Genomic DNA, 15,842 nt, shown 5'->3' with positions numbered 1-15,842 from the left:
GCCTTTAAAGACTAAGAAAACTAATTAAACTCATTAATTCTATAAAATAGTATTTTTTTTCTTTTAGCGATTTCTGTTAAATTATTGGCAAAGCTTTATTAGTTTCCCAGTTTTACCTGGGAAACGCACCTATCCCCTACAAAATGGTAATTGTTGATACTTGCTAACGCTAGATGGTATTAGTAGTCTCGAATCTGTACGTAGCCTACCGAATAATTTTACGATAATTATTTACGATAATTATTTACGATTGCGTTAAAATCTCTAGGGTGTGAAAACGGCTGAAGGTTAGCCGTTCAGGTAGTGACATTTGGCCTTGTATCCCGAGCGACGGTCGTTTTATTTCCCGTTAGGTCAGTTTCCGGGACGAAACCTCCTTTGTTCTCCTTTTCCCGTTACGTCCGTCGCCGGCCAAGTCTATTGTGCAATTTTACCGTTAGCCGGCCAAGACAACCCTTATCAGTAGCTACGTTGCCAGATTGACGAGAGCGTTTCCGACATGAATCTACAAGAACATTAAATGGTTTTTTTTTTTTCTTTTGGTGGCAGATTTTTATCAACTACAAAATAGCAGAATATCAAGGTAATCAAAAAGTAAAATCAGGGTGAATGTTAAAAAAAGCATTCCTACGACCAGACGAGAGAAGAAAACACACAATGAACCAACAGCAACAAAAAATTGTGTGCTTATGAACATTTTGAAAAAATTTTAAAACCAAAATTTTTAATTAGGACACATAAATAAAAAAAATTATCAATTTTATTTTGTATTTTTTTCGACATCTCATCAAAGATGAAGAAGAATATGGAAGTCTGGGCATTTACGGGGCTGACGACAGTAATAGGCTGGTCTAAGTGATCACTTTACGCACGCGTAACATTCACCAATTCTACCCATTATTGACAACCACACTACTCAAATTCTTGGAAGCTCTATATATATATATATATGAACCAATATTGAAACATTGTTCTTGAATCACCAGAACTTCACTAGAGACATCTATTGGTGAAATGAAAAAAAAGCTTTTACTGAGCTGACTGTTTGAACACAAACTGCTTTATGTGAGGTCCGAATCCTGGATTATGATCACATAAATGAAAATTGCCAGAAAATATAATTTTTATTTTTATTACCTTAGCATAAGATTTGACCAGTTAATTTATTTCCAACATTTTGAGTGTGTCCAAATGCTTGTGCACAAATATGGATTATCTCCAATTACAAGAGCTATTTTTCATATTATTTTTTGACATCTCATCAATCCCCACAAATTCCCCGATCGAGTTGAAACTCCCCGCCGTTTGGGGAATTCCCCACAGATTGGCAACCCTGCTTCATAAGCTGCTTCCAGTAGTGTACATACAGTGCCCATATGGGTACCTTGCATGCAGCTTTCTGCACTGGTGTGGTGTGGTACCCAGTCTACACCCACAGCAGGCTGGCGTTTATGCAAGTTGCCCATATAGCTACGGTAGGTGCACTTATCAGTAAACCCCCATTGCAGGTACGTGAGCATTCAGGACGCCTATGTGGCCAGCATATTTACACGAGTGGGTATTCATGATCTAGATGGGTGCTTTCATTGAGAATAAGTAGAGTTCCCTGTTTACATATTTGTATTTATTATTTACAATATAAAAGTATGTACAATATGGTATATGTCGCCAACCGAGGCGAGGCGTGGATCGGGTGGATCAGTTTTACACGAGAAGAACGCGAGTCCGGCAAGTGGATTTCCTGAAAACAGACAAACATTTGCGCTGAATGTAAATACATTTCATGTCATATTTAAGTACTAACCCGATTACGAGTAGACATTCATGAAAGTAAAGTTACTTTGCTAATTGAGGTCACAGATTGGCATCCGCTCCTGCCGCTATCAGGGCCTTCACCACGTCCAGGTGACCCCCTCGCAGCGCATACACCAGGGCTGTCCGACCTGCGACCGAGGACATACATCAGTGCAGTCAGATGTGCAAGTAGTTAGATCTGTAATCGGCCAAGGAGAATATGGGTTACCTTTGCTATCCGATCGGTCGACCGCAGCTCCCGCTGCCAGTAGTACGTCGACTGCCTCCGAGTTTCCCTCCTTGGCAGCCACCATCAGGGGAGAAATACCTGCTCCTACTAAATGAAATAAATTATAAGGAACGTGGTGTTTCAATAACGGGAGAATACCACGTTTCTTTATTAGATCAATTAAAAGAAGCTATTAAAGAAAAAAGGCGAGGAAAGCTTACAAAAGACAATGCACACAAGCCGTGTTGCGACGGCTGCCATTCACCGGTGCGGTTTTGAACAACTGCGCCACCCACCCTACAGCCCAGACCTGGCCCCAAGCGACTATCAATTGTTTCCAAAAATGCAGAAAGAACTGCGTGGAAAAATATTGGCGACTACGATGAAGTAAAGTCGGCAATTTTGGCCTATTTTGACGCCCAAGACAAATCTTTTATTTTTGACGGTATTAATAAGTTATTTGACAGATCTAATAAATGTATTAGGGTTAAGGGAGAATACATTGAAAAGGAAAAATAGTTTAATGTTTCATTTCGTTATCCTTCCCTGTCATTCCGCGAACTTCTTGACCTCCCCTCGTATATACAACTCTCTGAATCCGAGTAATAGGGTTCTCAATCGTGGGTAGAATGGTGAACGTCACATGCCCAAACCATCTCCACCCACCTTCCTTAGTTAGCTGGATAATGCTTATCTCAGCCTTGCCCCCATTCCTCGTATCACCATCGGAACATCTACCGAGAGATTCATTCCGACTGCATTCAGTCTACTCTCATCCTTCTATGCTCCACTTCCATACATTACCGGGACAGTGCTGCTTAGCTTTCCCTGATGGGGTTTTATTTGATGACACTGAATTCAGGGCACCATTCACTCTCCTTTCTATATATTTATCCATATGAAATGATCCTAATGTTCCTTGTTTGGGAATCCGCTGTAGAGTATGATATTTGTCCATCATATTTGCAATGGTGATGATTTAGTTTCTCGCACTTAACAACAAGACTCAGTACCCGTGTCTTGGCGGTGTTGCTGCGGAGTTTCCAGGGACGGGGCGGGGCCGGCTCGGGCAGTCTGGGCGTCCTCCAGCTCCTTAACTTTCTGCTCCAACTCGGCCATGTTGCGTTCTGAGGATCAAATAGTAAGTCGGTAAAGTGGGATCACTTGTCATCTCTTATTTATGAATATTCTGAATATCAAAGTACCCGTGTCTTGGCGGTGTTGCTGCAGGGTTTCGGCGTGTTTAGCTTGCACCCTTTCCAGGGACAGAGCGGAGCTGCTGGGAGTGGTTAGGGCAGTCAGGGCGTCCTCCAGCTTTTTGACTTTCTGCTCCAACTCAGCCGTCTTGCGTTCTGAGGAACAAATGTGTAGTAAGTCGGTATCACTTGTCATCTCTTGTCTGCAGGTTGGAAAACAATATTGAAACTTGTTTGTGAATATTCTGAATCAGTACCTGTGTCTTGGCGGTATTGTTGCAGGGTTTCCAGGGACAGAGCGGAGCTGCTGGGAGCGGTTAGGGCAGTCAGGGCGTCCTCCAGCTCTTTAACTTTCTGCTCCAATGGTGCAGTGTGTTGCAATATCTCCCGTTCTGAGGAACAAATAGTAAGTCAGTAAGTCAGTAAAGTAGGATCACTTGTAATATCTTGTCTGCAGGTTGAAAACAATATTCTTCTTCTTCTTCTTCTTTATGTAGATCCTAGGTTTAATTTGCTAAAACTGAATTCAGCGCATCATTCACTCTCTTTTCTATAAATGTATTTATCAATATCAAATGATCCTAATGTTCCTTGTTTGCAAATCCGTTGTAGAGTATAATATTTGTCCATCGTGTTTGTAAAAGTGTCCATTTAGTATCTCGCACTTAACAACAAGACTCAGTACCCGTGTCCTGGCGGTGTTGCTGCGGGGTTTCCAGGGAGAGGGCTGAGCCAGCTCGGGCAGTCAGGGCCTCCTCCAGCTCCTTAACTTTCTGCTCCAATGGTGCAATGTGTTGCAACATCTCCCGTTCTGAGGAACAAATAGTAAGTCACTTGTTGTATCTTGTCTGCGGTTGGAAAGCTGTCTTCGTATATATAAACTTATTTATGAAGATCCTGAATCAGTACCCGTGTCTTGGCGGTGTTGCTGCAGGGTTTCGGCGTGTTCAGCTTGCACCCTTTCCAGGGACAGAGCGGAGCTGCTAGGAGCGGCTCGGGCAGTCAGGGCGTCCTCCAGCTCCTTAACTTTCTGCTCCAACTCGGCCGTCTTGCGTTCTGAGGATCAAACAGTAAGTCACTTGTCATCTCTCGTCTGCGGGTTGGAAAGCTGTCTTGGTGTGTGTGATTCTGAATCAGTACCCGTATCTTGGCGGTGTTGCTGCAGGGTTTCGGCGTGTTCAGCTTGCACCCTTTCCAGGGACAGAGTAAGGGCAGTCAGAGCGTCCTCCAGCTCCTTAACTTTCGGCTCCAATGGCGCAGTGTGTTGCAACACCGTCCGTTCTGAGGAACAAATAGTAAGTCGGTATAGTGGGATCGCCAGCCGAGCCTCCTGTCCGCAGGTCGGGAGCAGTCTGTAGGGAAGGGAGAGAGGAAGGACAAGAAACATATGGAAAATACTTAATACGTCATATTTCTTACTCCTCATCTTATTAAATCACCTATTTTTCCAGTTTAATGTGATTACAATTAGCTTCAAACCATAAAGTACATTGCACTATATTTTATACCCACGCACAGGATGTGCCTAAATATTTATAAAATAGTGTGATGATGTAAAGGAAAAATTACAAATAAAATAATGATAAAGCCAGTCGGACTAGGTCTCTACTTTACGGTCTCCTATAAACAGACTTCACACTGCATGTCTGGAAAGGCAATATTAACATTGTTAGTATAACATGCTCTGTGATTGGTCATTTAGACCTGCATGCTAGTATCGTTAGAAGGACTAGAGTGAGGGCAGACCGAGAACGCGTGTGATTAGTATATTGCGCAGTGTTAGCGGGTGAATAGTGCTATGCTGGTGGTGTATAGAGAGGCGGTAGACACAAACCTAGCTACTCACCGAGGGAGTGCAAACACCAACATGCTTTATATTCATCACTTTAAAATGACACAATCTTTGCACGATACAACATTAGCTATATCCATAACACGTTCAGTCCAGCAGGTATTAGGAAGAGTCCTCTACTTATTTCCTGTAAAACGTCGCCTCATTTTCGGGAACGGTATTTACTTCTTATGTTTTATTTTGTAGCGTGCACACATCTACTAGTAAATATATTAGTCTAGATTCAAGTAGGTACTTGTTGTGGGTATACTTATGTGAAAGTGTATAGTTGGTAGGAAATGTTTACATTCCACTGGTTGTGAATACATTTACTGGCTTATACTTACTGCCTATTTCCAACTCCAGACAAGCTACTACTTCCTTGTGACCAAATCTTTTAGCCCAGTCGAGTGGTGTTTCACCTAAAAACATTGAAAATTATAAAATAGTTTCACAAGAGCGGAGCTTGTACATTAAGCCTGGACACCCTCGGCATCTTGGTGCGGAATGAAGGTAGAAAGACAGAAATGACTTGTTCACTGGCAGACATTGAATCGTGTAAGTACATACATAACATAATGGGGGTAATATGAACAATGTGCATTATTCGTATGGGGTATTATTCAATGGGTATTATTATACCAATGTTCCCATCCGTGAATGTTTTCACTATATTCACACCTATCCGCTACACAGCGAAGCGTGTTTTTTGTGCGTGAAGTTGAAGGTACCTACTGAAACGCACCAATGCGTGCAACCCGTAGTCAATAGGTTAATCGTGGGTAGAATTGGCGAATGTTGCACGCGTGCACGGCGATCACTCAACCAGCCCATGACAGCTCACAAGCCCTGTAATTGAGCGCCCAGAGCGACGGCACAGTGAGTCTGATCTATCATGTATTTAGTGTCTATGTTAGAATTGCTAAGTTTTAAATAGTATATCTATAAACAAATGTGAACAAAACATTATGCATGAATAAACTATAAAACTCTCCTCCGCGACTACCGGTTTCGGAATAACCATTTCATCATCAGGTCAACTGAATCGTGAGGTCATGAAGTAGAGCATTTAAGTGGTATAACACAAAGCGAATGATGAATGATAAGGAGAGTGTTATATTACCATACCACAAAGTTAACAATGCTTTTAATATTCAAAATATACTTTTTTAAATATATATTTTAAATCAGTTGTTATTGCTGGCGCATTAAGGTCTTTATGCGCCGTTTGCAAATAAATGTATATTTCCGTTTCTGCTAGTTAGTGATGATTCATGTAACCTATATACCATGGTGTCCTGTATGTACATTGCGTGTGTTGGGCATATTACTACTGCTACTACTAGTTACACTTACCGAGCTTAGTTTGCAGATCTACTGGAGCCCCCTCCTGCAGGAGTGCCCGTACTACCGGGAGGTGGCCCCTGTATGCTGCACGGTGTAGTGCAGTGTGCCCTGTAACGGAGGATGTACTGTATATACAGGGTGTACGGCCAGCGCGAGGCCATGTAGCAGGACCCCACTACCTATCCCAGTAACCTCCCCAGTATGTTATAGTCACCAATACATAGTTTATAGTTGTTGCATTTATTTTGTTTTTTAAGTGAAACTTAAGACTCGTATCGCGTGTACGCCGCGACGTTCGCACATTTTTTATAAAGGAAGTTCAATAAAAGAAGAAATGAATGATAATAATAACAAATAAATAATTCGGGAACAAAGTGAATGGTGCACTGAAATCAGTTATCAAAAACCTATCAGCGGAAGCTAAACTGGCAGTGCACAACGGAATCCTGGTTCCAACTCTAATATATGGAAGTGAAACATGGAGTTGGCAAAAGAAGGATGAAAGTAGACTGAATGCAGTCGAAATGCGATCTCTCAGAAGAATGTGGAATCAGGTATGCCAAATACTTGAAAGTGGTCAGGTTAGGAGTCGTAACAATCGGCGGGTATGTATGAGGAGATGCGTGAACGTGGAGGGGGCGAAGAATGTTTGCAAGGACAGAGTGGTGTGGCGCTCTATTCTCTCTGCCTACCCCTGCGGGGAAGCGGCGTGTTGGTTAGTTAGTTAGTTATTCTAAACGAGGGAGATAATACATTCACGTGTTTGTGTCATACACATACGCACACATGTCACAGAGTCCGCGTAGCGGGACCTCAATACCTATCCAAAAACCCTTCCAAGACCTTCTATTCCTCCTCCATTTCTAAGCTCCTTCACCTACGTCAACTGGTTGCCACCGATCTGATCACCCCGCTTTTGTATAGTTATAAAAGAGTTTGATGCGGTGCCTTATGCACCACTAATGCCAAATCTATATCCCAAGTCCTCTATATTTTCTTTGAATGTGTTGGTCATATTACTTCTTCTACTGCTAGTTACACTTACCTTCCTTAGTTTGCAGATCTCCTGCAGCCCCCTCCTGCAGGAGTGCCCGTACTACCGGGAGGTGGCCCTCACATGCTGCCAGGTGTAGTGCAGTGAACCCTGTAACGGAGGATGTACTGTATATACAGGGTGTACGGCCAGCGCGAGGCCATGTAGCAGGACCCCACTACCTATCCCAGTAACCTCCCCAGTGTGTTATAGTCACCAATAGTTTACCTTTAATTATGTATTTATTGGACAATTCATCTAGCGCCGTTTTCAAGAGAAATCACTCGAAGGGCTAGGGGAAGTTGAACTTATTTTTCAGATCATTTTATAAAACATAATTGTCAATTACTTTTTTTACGTTTTGAAAAAATTTAATGTGAACAACAGTGTGTCCAAATACTTGTTCACAAATCTAGATTATCTCCAATTATAGGAGTTATTTATCATACTATTGTTTACATCTCAACATAGATGAAGAAGAACACGAAAGTCTGGGCATTTACGGGGCCTTCGACCGTCGTAGGCTTGTTTTAAGCGATCACTTTACACGCGAGTAACATTCACAAATTCTACCCATGATTGACAATCACACTAATGAAATTCTAGGAACTTATATAAATGATCCAATTTTGAAACATTGTACAAGAATGACTAGAATTTTCACAAGTGACATCTATTAGTAAGACGAAGAACCTTTTTTACTGAGCAGAAACTCTTATATTAGTATGTGAGGTCCGAGTCCTGGAGAAACCCCAGAAAATATCCTTTTTATTATTTTAGCTAATACATAATTGGAATTGGTGAATGGGAGACAGTTAATGCTAGAAAATGTTTAATTTATTTCATTATCAACATTTTTAAAATAATTTAGAAACTGACAGTTACTGGATTATTCACCATATGCATGATATCAATTATTCCAAATAAGATGTATATCTGAGCATCCCAGGGCTTACGACCTGGCATTTGGCTGACTCAAGTGATCACTTTATGTATGTGCATTCATACCCCCCTCTTTATAGAGGGATTAGCCTCCTGCGAAGTCGATTTCCAGCTGTTAATCCATCTCTATGGTGGTCTGACCGCGAGTCGTCTACCTTGGGGTTGGCTATGCGGTGCAAAAAAAAACCCAAATATTGTTTTTACCGTATATACAAACTTTTAAACATATCGGAAATCATCATATGTATCCGGATCGACTTTGAAATGTTGATATTTTGTTTTTTAGTTTAATTTTTGCAGTAAGGCTAAAAAATAAAAAAAATAATGATTAAGATAAACAAAATTGAGTCTTTAGTAGATTAAAAAATCAGTGCTTGATTTAACATTTAATATATAAAAGGTCTTTATGCGCCGTTTGCAAATAAATGTATATTTCCGTTTCTGCTAGTTAGTGATGATTCATGTAACCTATATACCATGGTGTCCTGTATGTACATTGCGTGTGTTGGGCATATTACTACTGCTACTACTAGTTACACTTACCGAGCTCAGTTTGCAGATCTACTGCAGCCCCCGCCTGCAGGAGTGCCCGTACTACCGGGAGGTGGCCCGCGTATGCTGCATAGTGTAGTGCAGTCCACCCTGTAACGGAGGATGTACTGTATATACAGGGTGCACGGCCAGCGCGAGGCCATGTAGCAGGACCCCACTACCTATCCCAGTAACCTTTCAAGCATTTAATTACTTTCTTGCATTTAATTATTTATTTATTGTATAACTTATATTGCGCCGTTTTTGTGAGAAATCACTTGAAGGGCAAAACTAAATACTTATTTTCACATCACTTTATGAAATATAATTATCCATTAGTTTTTTATTCTTCTTTTCTATAACATTTTTAAAAAATGACATTTGAATTATAATATTATAAAGAGATTTTCTATTCTGTATGAGTTCTCTACCTCGTCAGCAAGAAGATTTGTAAATTTCGAATAGAAACCTTGCTGGAATACAATGTTTAATTAGTGTTTATTGTTCTAAGTCAATGACATATACGGTGGAATATTTGTAGCAATTTTAAACATTAAAAAAAAACATTTATTATTACATAAAATTATTATATGTTACCTAATTTTGTTAACATCCTGGTTTGACATCTCTAAAGGTGTAAAACAGGGATGTGTAATGTCGCCTTGGCTGTTTAATCTATACATGGATAACTGCATGTAAGAGCTGAAAGGTTTAAATATTGGAGCAAGAATGAATAATTTGACCGTTTGTTGCCTTTTATATGCTGACGACGCTGTTCTTCTTGCCGATAGCAAAGAAGACCTGCAAACGTTGGTGACAAAAGTGTATGATATGTGCAAGGAAAGTGTTTTATTGATGAATGTTAGCAAATCCAAAATCATAGTTTTTGAAAGAGATGAATGTAGATCTGAGTGTGAAATATTGGTAAATGGGGAGATTTAGGAACAGGTAGATGATTTCATATATTTGGGTAGTATGTTTTCTAGGGATGGAAAGATTGATAAAGACATAGAAAGGAGAGTGAATGCTGGGAACAGAGTGAATCAGTTTTAGCAAATAAAAATCTATCAGCGGAAGCTAAACTGGCAGTACACAATGGAGTTCTGGTTCCAACCCTTATGTATGGAAGCGAAGCATGGAGTTGGCAAAAGAAGGATGAAAGCAGACTGAATGCAGTCGAAATGCAATCGCTCAGACGAATGTGTGGCAAAACGATGTTTGATAGATGTTCGAATGATGAAATAAGGAAAGAATGTAAGGCTGAGATAAGCATTATCGATAAAATTAAGAAAGGTGTGTTGAGATGGTTTGGACATGTGGAGCGTATGAGTGAAGAAAGAACGGTTAAACAAATTTATGAGGCGAATGTAATTGGAAAAAGAAGCAGAGGACGACCGAGGAAAACTTGGCACAATCAGGTATATCAAATACTTGAAAGCGGCCGGGTCAGGAGTCGTAATAATCGTCGGGTATGTATGAGGAGATGCATGAATGTAGAAGAGGCAAAGAATGTTTGCAAAGACCGAGTGGTTTGGCGTTCGATTCTCTCTGCCTACCCCTGGGGCGAAGCGGCGTGATGGTTAGTTAGTTAGTTAATTTTGTTACAATTTGAGCTTTACACGGAGCGAGGCCGACGGTATTCAGTATTCTAGCCATCGGACCGGGGACCCGGAGCGCGGTAACCAAACGAGCTAACCACTGCGCAACGGACACGGAACATTGAAGAAGCTATTAGCGGCGAGTAACTGCCCTCCCAATACCACTGTCCGAGGCACGCAAGTTAGGAACGGCAAATATATATCATCCGGGAATGTGGAGGAACCAAACTAGCTTGCAGGGATAGGTGCCTTAACAGAGCGAACCATCTATTTGTTCCCAGACTTCCATATGGAAGTCTGGCTACTCGCGGGGCTTTCCACTTGACATTGGCCGGCAAAGGTAGAATATATACAGTAATATTCTCCCACTTGTATATCATATCGCTTTACTAACATCACCTCTTATTGCTACATTCCTCGGTTCACTAGTTCAATAATCTTGGAATATCTTACCATCACTATTTGTCCAGTTGACGTTTATATTACGTTGTTTAAGGAGAGTGTTGACCTTCGCCACATCGCCCTCTCGCGCTGCCTTCAGTAAATCTTGTCCAGACATCTGTAGAAATATAACCAATAAATTATAATAAAAAACAGCCATTCCATCATCAGATTCAACATTCATAAGTAACAAAAAACGAAACGGGTCAATTAGCTAACAATGATGAATGCTCACAGTTTTCTATTCATTGTTCAACATTGCCGGCATTAATTGAATGGTGATTTTCTAGAAATACTGCTACTATCCAGTAGAGGAAGAGATCCGCGCGTCAAGTGTGCCAAATATATGCAATGAATGCCTCACAGTCTCACGGTATATTGTTACAACTTGTAGCGCGTGTTCCGGAAGGTTAACAATAAATCAAACTTAGACTAAATATTAGAGGCCGATTCGGGCTCATATTTACTGTGATCACCATCACCATACGCGCCGCAAACAGGACGGTCGTGCGGAATAAGGATTAATGAACCGTCAAAAGTTGGACAAATAAAAACGTTCAATCCTTACACGCATCTAGTAAGTTAGATCGGTTACAAATCTTACAAATAAATACAGTAAACTCACCCTGACAAGGGAATATTGAATGGCCAAGTCACACACAAGCGTTCACCCGGAGATTATATACTAGAATGCAGCAAAGGTTGAATGCAAACAACGGCTACTCAAATGTCATGTCGATAAGAAATAACTACCCGAACTTTTAGAAGACAGGACTTCCCCCACTAATGGGCAGTAGAAAGGGTTGTCAACCGACGGTTCCAGATTCCCCAGACATTATTTCAATTTACGAACAAAAATACATTTCTATAATAAAATTGCATAAAGTCATACTGCAAACCATAACTTATGTGTAATTATTATTATAAATTTTGACAGAAAATTTTACTTAAAATCATGGACTTCGACCCCTTCCTTTTTATGTTTATAACATATAATTTTGTCTAGCCTCCCACAAGTCTGACGATGTCGGTAACGACGGAACACGATCACGGGTGAAACAAAATATATGTGGAAAAATTGTAAAGTTGTTATTTTATTATATAAAAAAATATATATGTAATATTTTAAAGTCGATCTGGAGGCAAAAGATGATGTCCGATGTTCATTGTTGTGTGGTCATGGGGGGAGAGGAACAGTAGAAGATTGCAAGTACGTTGGTTTATTCCAAAGGGTATTTTTTATGGTTTATTTTTAAACTGCAACATTGTTTACACAGACTGTCAATGATAGTTGACTCTTGATTTGTAGTCAGTACGTTTTGCCATTTGCAAGAGTCGAAACCGCGTGACGATTATGCGCGTCGAGCTTCGTTGAATGGGTCGAAAACAATATTTAGCTTGACCCTCTTTTCCAAGGCAAAATGTCACTAAGCGGAATTGCCGAATTTGGAGTGGAGAAAACCCAGAAGCCTTTGTCGAGACGCCCTTACATCCGATAAAAGTCACTGCTTGGTGTGCTTTATGGGCAGGCGAAATCATTGGCCCGGGTTTTTTTGTAGGCGATGCCGGCCAGAATGCTACGGCCAATGGAGAGCGCTACAGAACCACGATTACTGACTTCTTCGTGCCTCAGCTGAATGGCATTGGTGCGATACATCCTCTGCAATACTTCCTTATACCCAACAGGTATTACACATTTACCCACAACTTGCAACTGCTAGTTGTCAAAACTTAGTAATTTCCTTTGATCGTTGGATAATTTATGATTTTTAAATATTTTTTGGTACCACAGAAACAGACGCGCCAGAATCCAATAAAAATTTTAACTTTCTACTATTTATATTCACAATTATCTTAAAACTATATCATCTAAAGTTGTATTCTATCTGTTCCATGTTATTTCCCGATATCGCCTTTAAATTCTCTCTTTTATTCTTAGAAAAATGACAATTACTTTAAAATGTCCCGGTTTAGCACACCTGTAGCATTTATTTACACTTACACGACAAACTACTCGTATACCTGACCTGAAACATTTGTGACAATTATTTTTATTTCTTATCGCTGAATTGCGAATTGTCAACCCGTTCCTGACTGATGATGGTTCCTTTTTTTTATTTTTAAAACTGTTGACTTTTGAATATATATATATATTTTTTTAGTTCAGAACGATTCTTTAATTTAAATGTTTGATTGTTGACGCCATTTCAACGCATTTTTGAAAACTCAAATCGTTCCCTTCATGAAATAAACGTTCTTTCGGCCTACATTCCTTTAAACCCATTTTGAAATACCTATTAGACTTGCATATAATCTAGATCCAAATTGGCAGTTTGTACTTTTCGATTTTAATCTTACAGATAAAATTTTCATCCTGGCTCATCATAAACGCCAATCAAAGCGCTATATAAAATTTCGCTCTCACGCGATGTGAATATATTTCCAAAACTTACTTCCGTTATGATTTATGTGTAAACCTTATACTAACGAAAAAGCTGAACTTGAAAGATTCAATAGAAGTGAGCGCTTTCTGTTGGCGTTAAAATCACCATTTCGTACGAAGAATTGCAGAAGACGACCTCTTAATTGTTCCCAGACATCCGATCCGCGATGAAAGGGTTTGATTTGTGCCTAATGCATAGCCATCGGTCGATAGCAGCTCTAGTACTTGCATACAATGGCACGCGTGCACACCAACACGGACTACCCGCACAATACTTTTTTTGAAAGAGAAATATTTGTTATTTTATTATTTACACAAATATATCAATTTCATACTATTTTTGTGAGCCTAAGCGGCTCATTATTAGAAATAGGTATAAAAATCCACTGAATGATTGGTAACCAAAGGGTTTGTGAATAAATAGGTATTCTGGGGATGTGTAGGTACCTTGAATAGTCTATGCTCGTTTTACTGTTTACATAGATTTTACGTTTATTTCTTCTATGTCTGTGGTTTTTCGTCTGACACTGACAGTTGCCTCGACAGTCCGCAATCCGATTCGATTATCAATCATACCATTATTAAATGTAATATACAAATTTTTAGGACGCCGAGACTTAAAAGCGAAAAGGAGTAAGCGATTTGAAGGTATGAAAAGAGCATTTTCAGGATATACTAGTTGATTCGCCGGGAATGTCAATTTGTTATCGAAACATCGGCAGAAGTGATATTTGTCTACACCCAAGTAACTTCACTGCTAACTAAGATGCAATGAAATGTATAAACTCATACCTGTAGCGAGATAGCGAGTGTTTTTGCCTAGAATTTTCACTCATGAATTACATGAAATTATAGTAAGTTTAAACATAAAGAGTAAATCCACTCACGAGTAGACCAAGGCTATAAAACTTAAAAAGTTGAAGTTCGAGTAGGGTTATGATAAGCGGTGCTGCATAAGCCGTAGCTAGATAAATGCCGGTATGTAGTGTAGTATGGAGTGTAGCTGTGCTCAGCGGTCCGTGAATTTTTAACCAAAATAAATCATTTTTAAATCTTATTTTTATAACTTAAAAGCATTACACCTTGAAAAGATATTTAAATAACTTACCAAATTTATTCAATGTGCGATTTATTTGCTTCCCTTTACTTAGATAAACATATTTTAATTTTTCTGAAAATGTCAGGGTTGTCACAACTTGTCACATATGTCGCTCACTCCTTTCAAGAACGTCATAAATCAAAATACTTCATTTTTCAGGAGAATGTTTTTAAAGTTTAAAAATATAATGCGCGGGTAAATATTAAGTTAAAAATATGCCTCTTTTGCTGGGATATAGTACTGTGGTTTCTAGTTGAATACCACTTTAATTGATCAGAAGGGAAGCAAGATGAAAGCGGATTGCTTTTAACACAAATTTATTCAGTTCTATAAAATTACAATCAAGAAAATACTGAAGAATAATCGCGTGATTCTAATATGAGAACAGTTGAAATACGTGTCGATCTGAGGACGGGCGGCGGCGAAGTGTGACGAGCTAGTTTCCGCTCGTTGCGGGCTCCGTGGTGTGTTCGTTATTTCACTCGATTTGAGTTGCCATTGTAGATGTGTGGGTTGCCACAGTACATTTTCTGGGCATTCCAAAAACATGCACAACTGAAAATTTACGATTTTTTATTTATGACGTTCTTGAAACGAGTGAGCGATATGTATGATACAGAGGCTCAAAGACAAGCGAGAAAACTTATGACTCTCATAAATTAAACCCTGAAGAGGGCAACAGGTTGTTGCCGGAACTAGTTGGTTAATAAAAATGTGAGTGGATCAGAACACAAAGTATTTTTATTTCTCGAAATAATATATTAATATGATCCACAAAGTTAATGCTTTCAATATTCAAAACATCGCATTTTTTTGATCAGAGTAGATGATCAGTTATGAGAAAAAATGGTCAAAGTGGAAAACGGTTAATGGGAAATGTGAGTCTACTTAGCTGAGGACAGGCAATCAATATTTTCACAAAACTAGACTTTTTTTCTGCGGCACACCAACTAATCAGCGCGGTACACCAGTGTGCCGCGGCACACACGCGACGGAACAATGCTCTAGAACACGGGTGGCCAACCCGCGACCCGTGCCCTTACGCGCGGCCCGCGGTCATGTATGAAGAATGTAATTTAAATCAGTGATATATTTGTAATACACGGTTTATTACATCAACAAAATTTATGGCCTCAAGTATTATCTTTGTTATTAGTTGAGGAACCAGCGCATCGAAAGGGTCGAGGGTCTCAAGTACTTGGGAGTGTACGCGACTGAAAATAGCAGCCTTCAAAAGGAACTGGGAGTGCGATCAGGACTCGCAGGGTCCGCATTTAACAGTATGAAGGCTGTCTGGAGATCGGATTTATACTCGGTGAAGACCAAATGCCGCCCATACAATGCCTGCATCGCTCCTG

The 15,842-nt window shown here is 39.9% G+C and overlaps 1 protein-coding gene across 1 annotated transcript in view; it reads right to left on the bottom strand.

Annotated features, from left to right (window-relative positions):
* Positions 1-1,602: 1,602 nt before the first annotated feature.
* LOC148301041 (uncharacterized) overlaps positions 1,603-15,842 on the bottom strand; it is a 37,803-nt gene continuing 23,563 nt past the window's right edge. The window contains exons 11-18 of the mRNA XM_088273890.1: positions 4,129-4,275; positions 3,905-4,030; positions 3,477-3,611; positions 3,229-3,375; positions 3,037-3,150; positions 2,024-2,131; positions 1,841-1,943; positions 1,603-1,741 (exon numbers count right to left, since the gene is read on the bottom strand). Of these exons, the coding sequence (XP_088130016.1) occupies positions 1,855-1,943; positions 2,024-2,131; positions 3,037-3,150; positions 3,229-3,375; positions 3,477-3,611; positions 3,905-4,030; positions 4,129-4,275 (866 nt within the window). The 3' untranslated portion in view covers positions 1,603-1,741; positions 1,841-1,854. The remainder of the gene's footprint in view (positions 1,742-1,840; positions 1,944-2,023; positions 2,132-3,036; positions 3,151-3,228; positions 3,376-3,476; positions 3,612-3,904; positions 4,031-4,128; positions 4,276-15,842) is intronic.

The sequence above is a fragment of the Brachycentrus maculatus genome, unplaced genomic scaffold, assembly GCF_059751285.1.
Source record: "Brachycentrus maculatus isolate JH-2025_06_01 unplaced genomic scaffold, ASM5975128v1 h1tg000618l, whole genome shotgun sequence".
NCBI classification, from domain to species: Eukaryota; Metazoa; Arthropoda; class Insecta; order Trichoptera; family Brachycentridae; genus Brachycentrus; species Brachycentrus maculatus.
The sequence above is the reverse complement of the archived record's forward strand: the minus strand, read 5'-3'. Positions and strand labels throughout refer to the sequence as shown.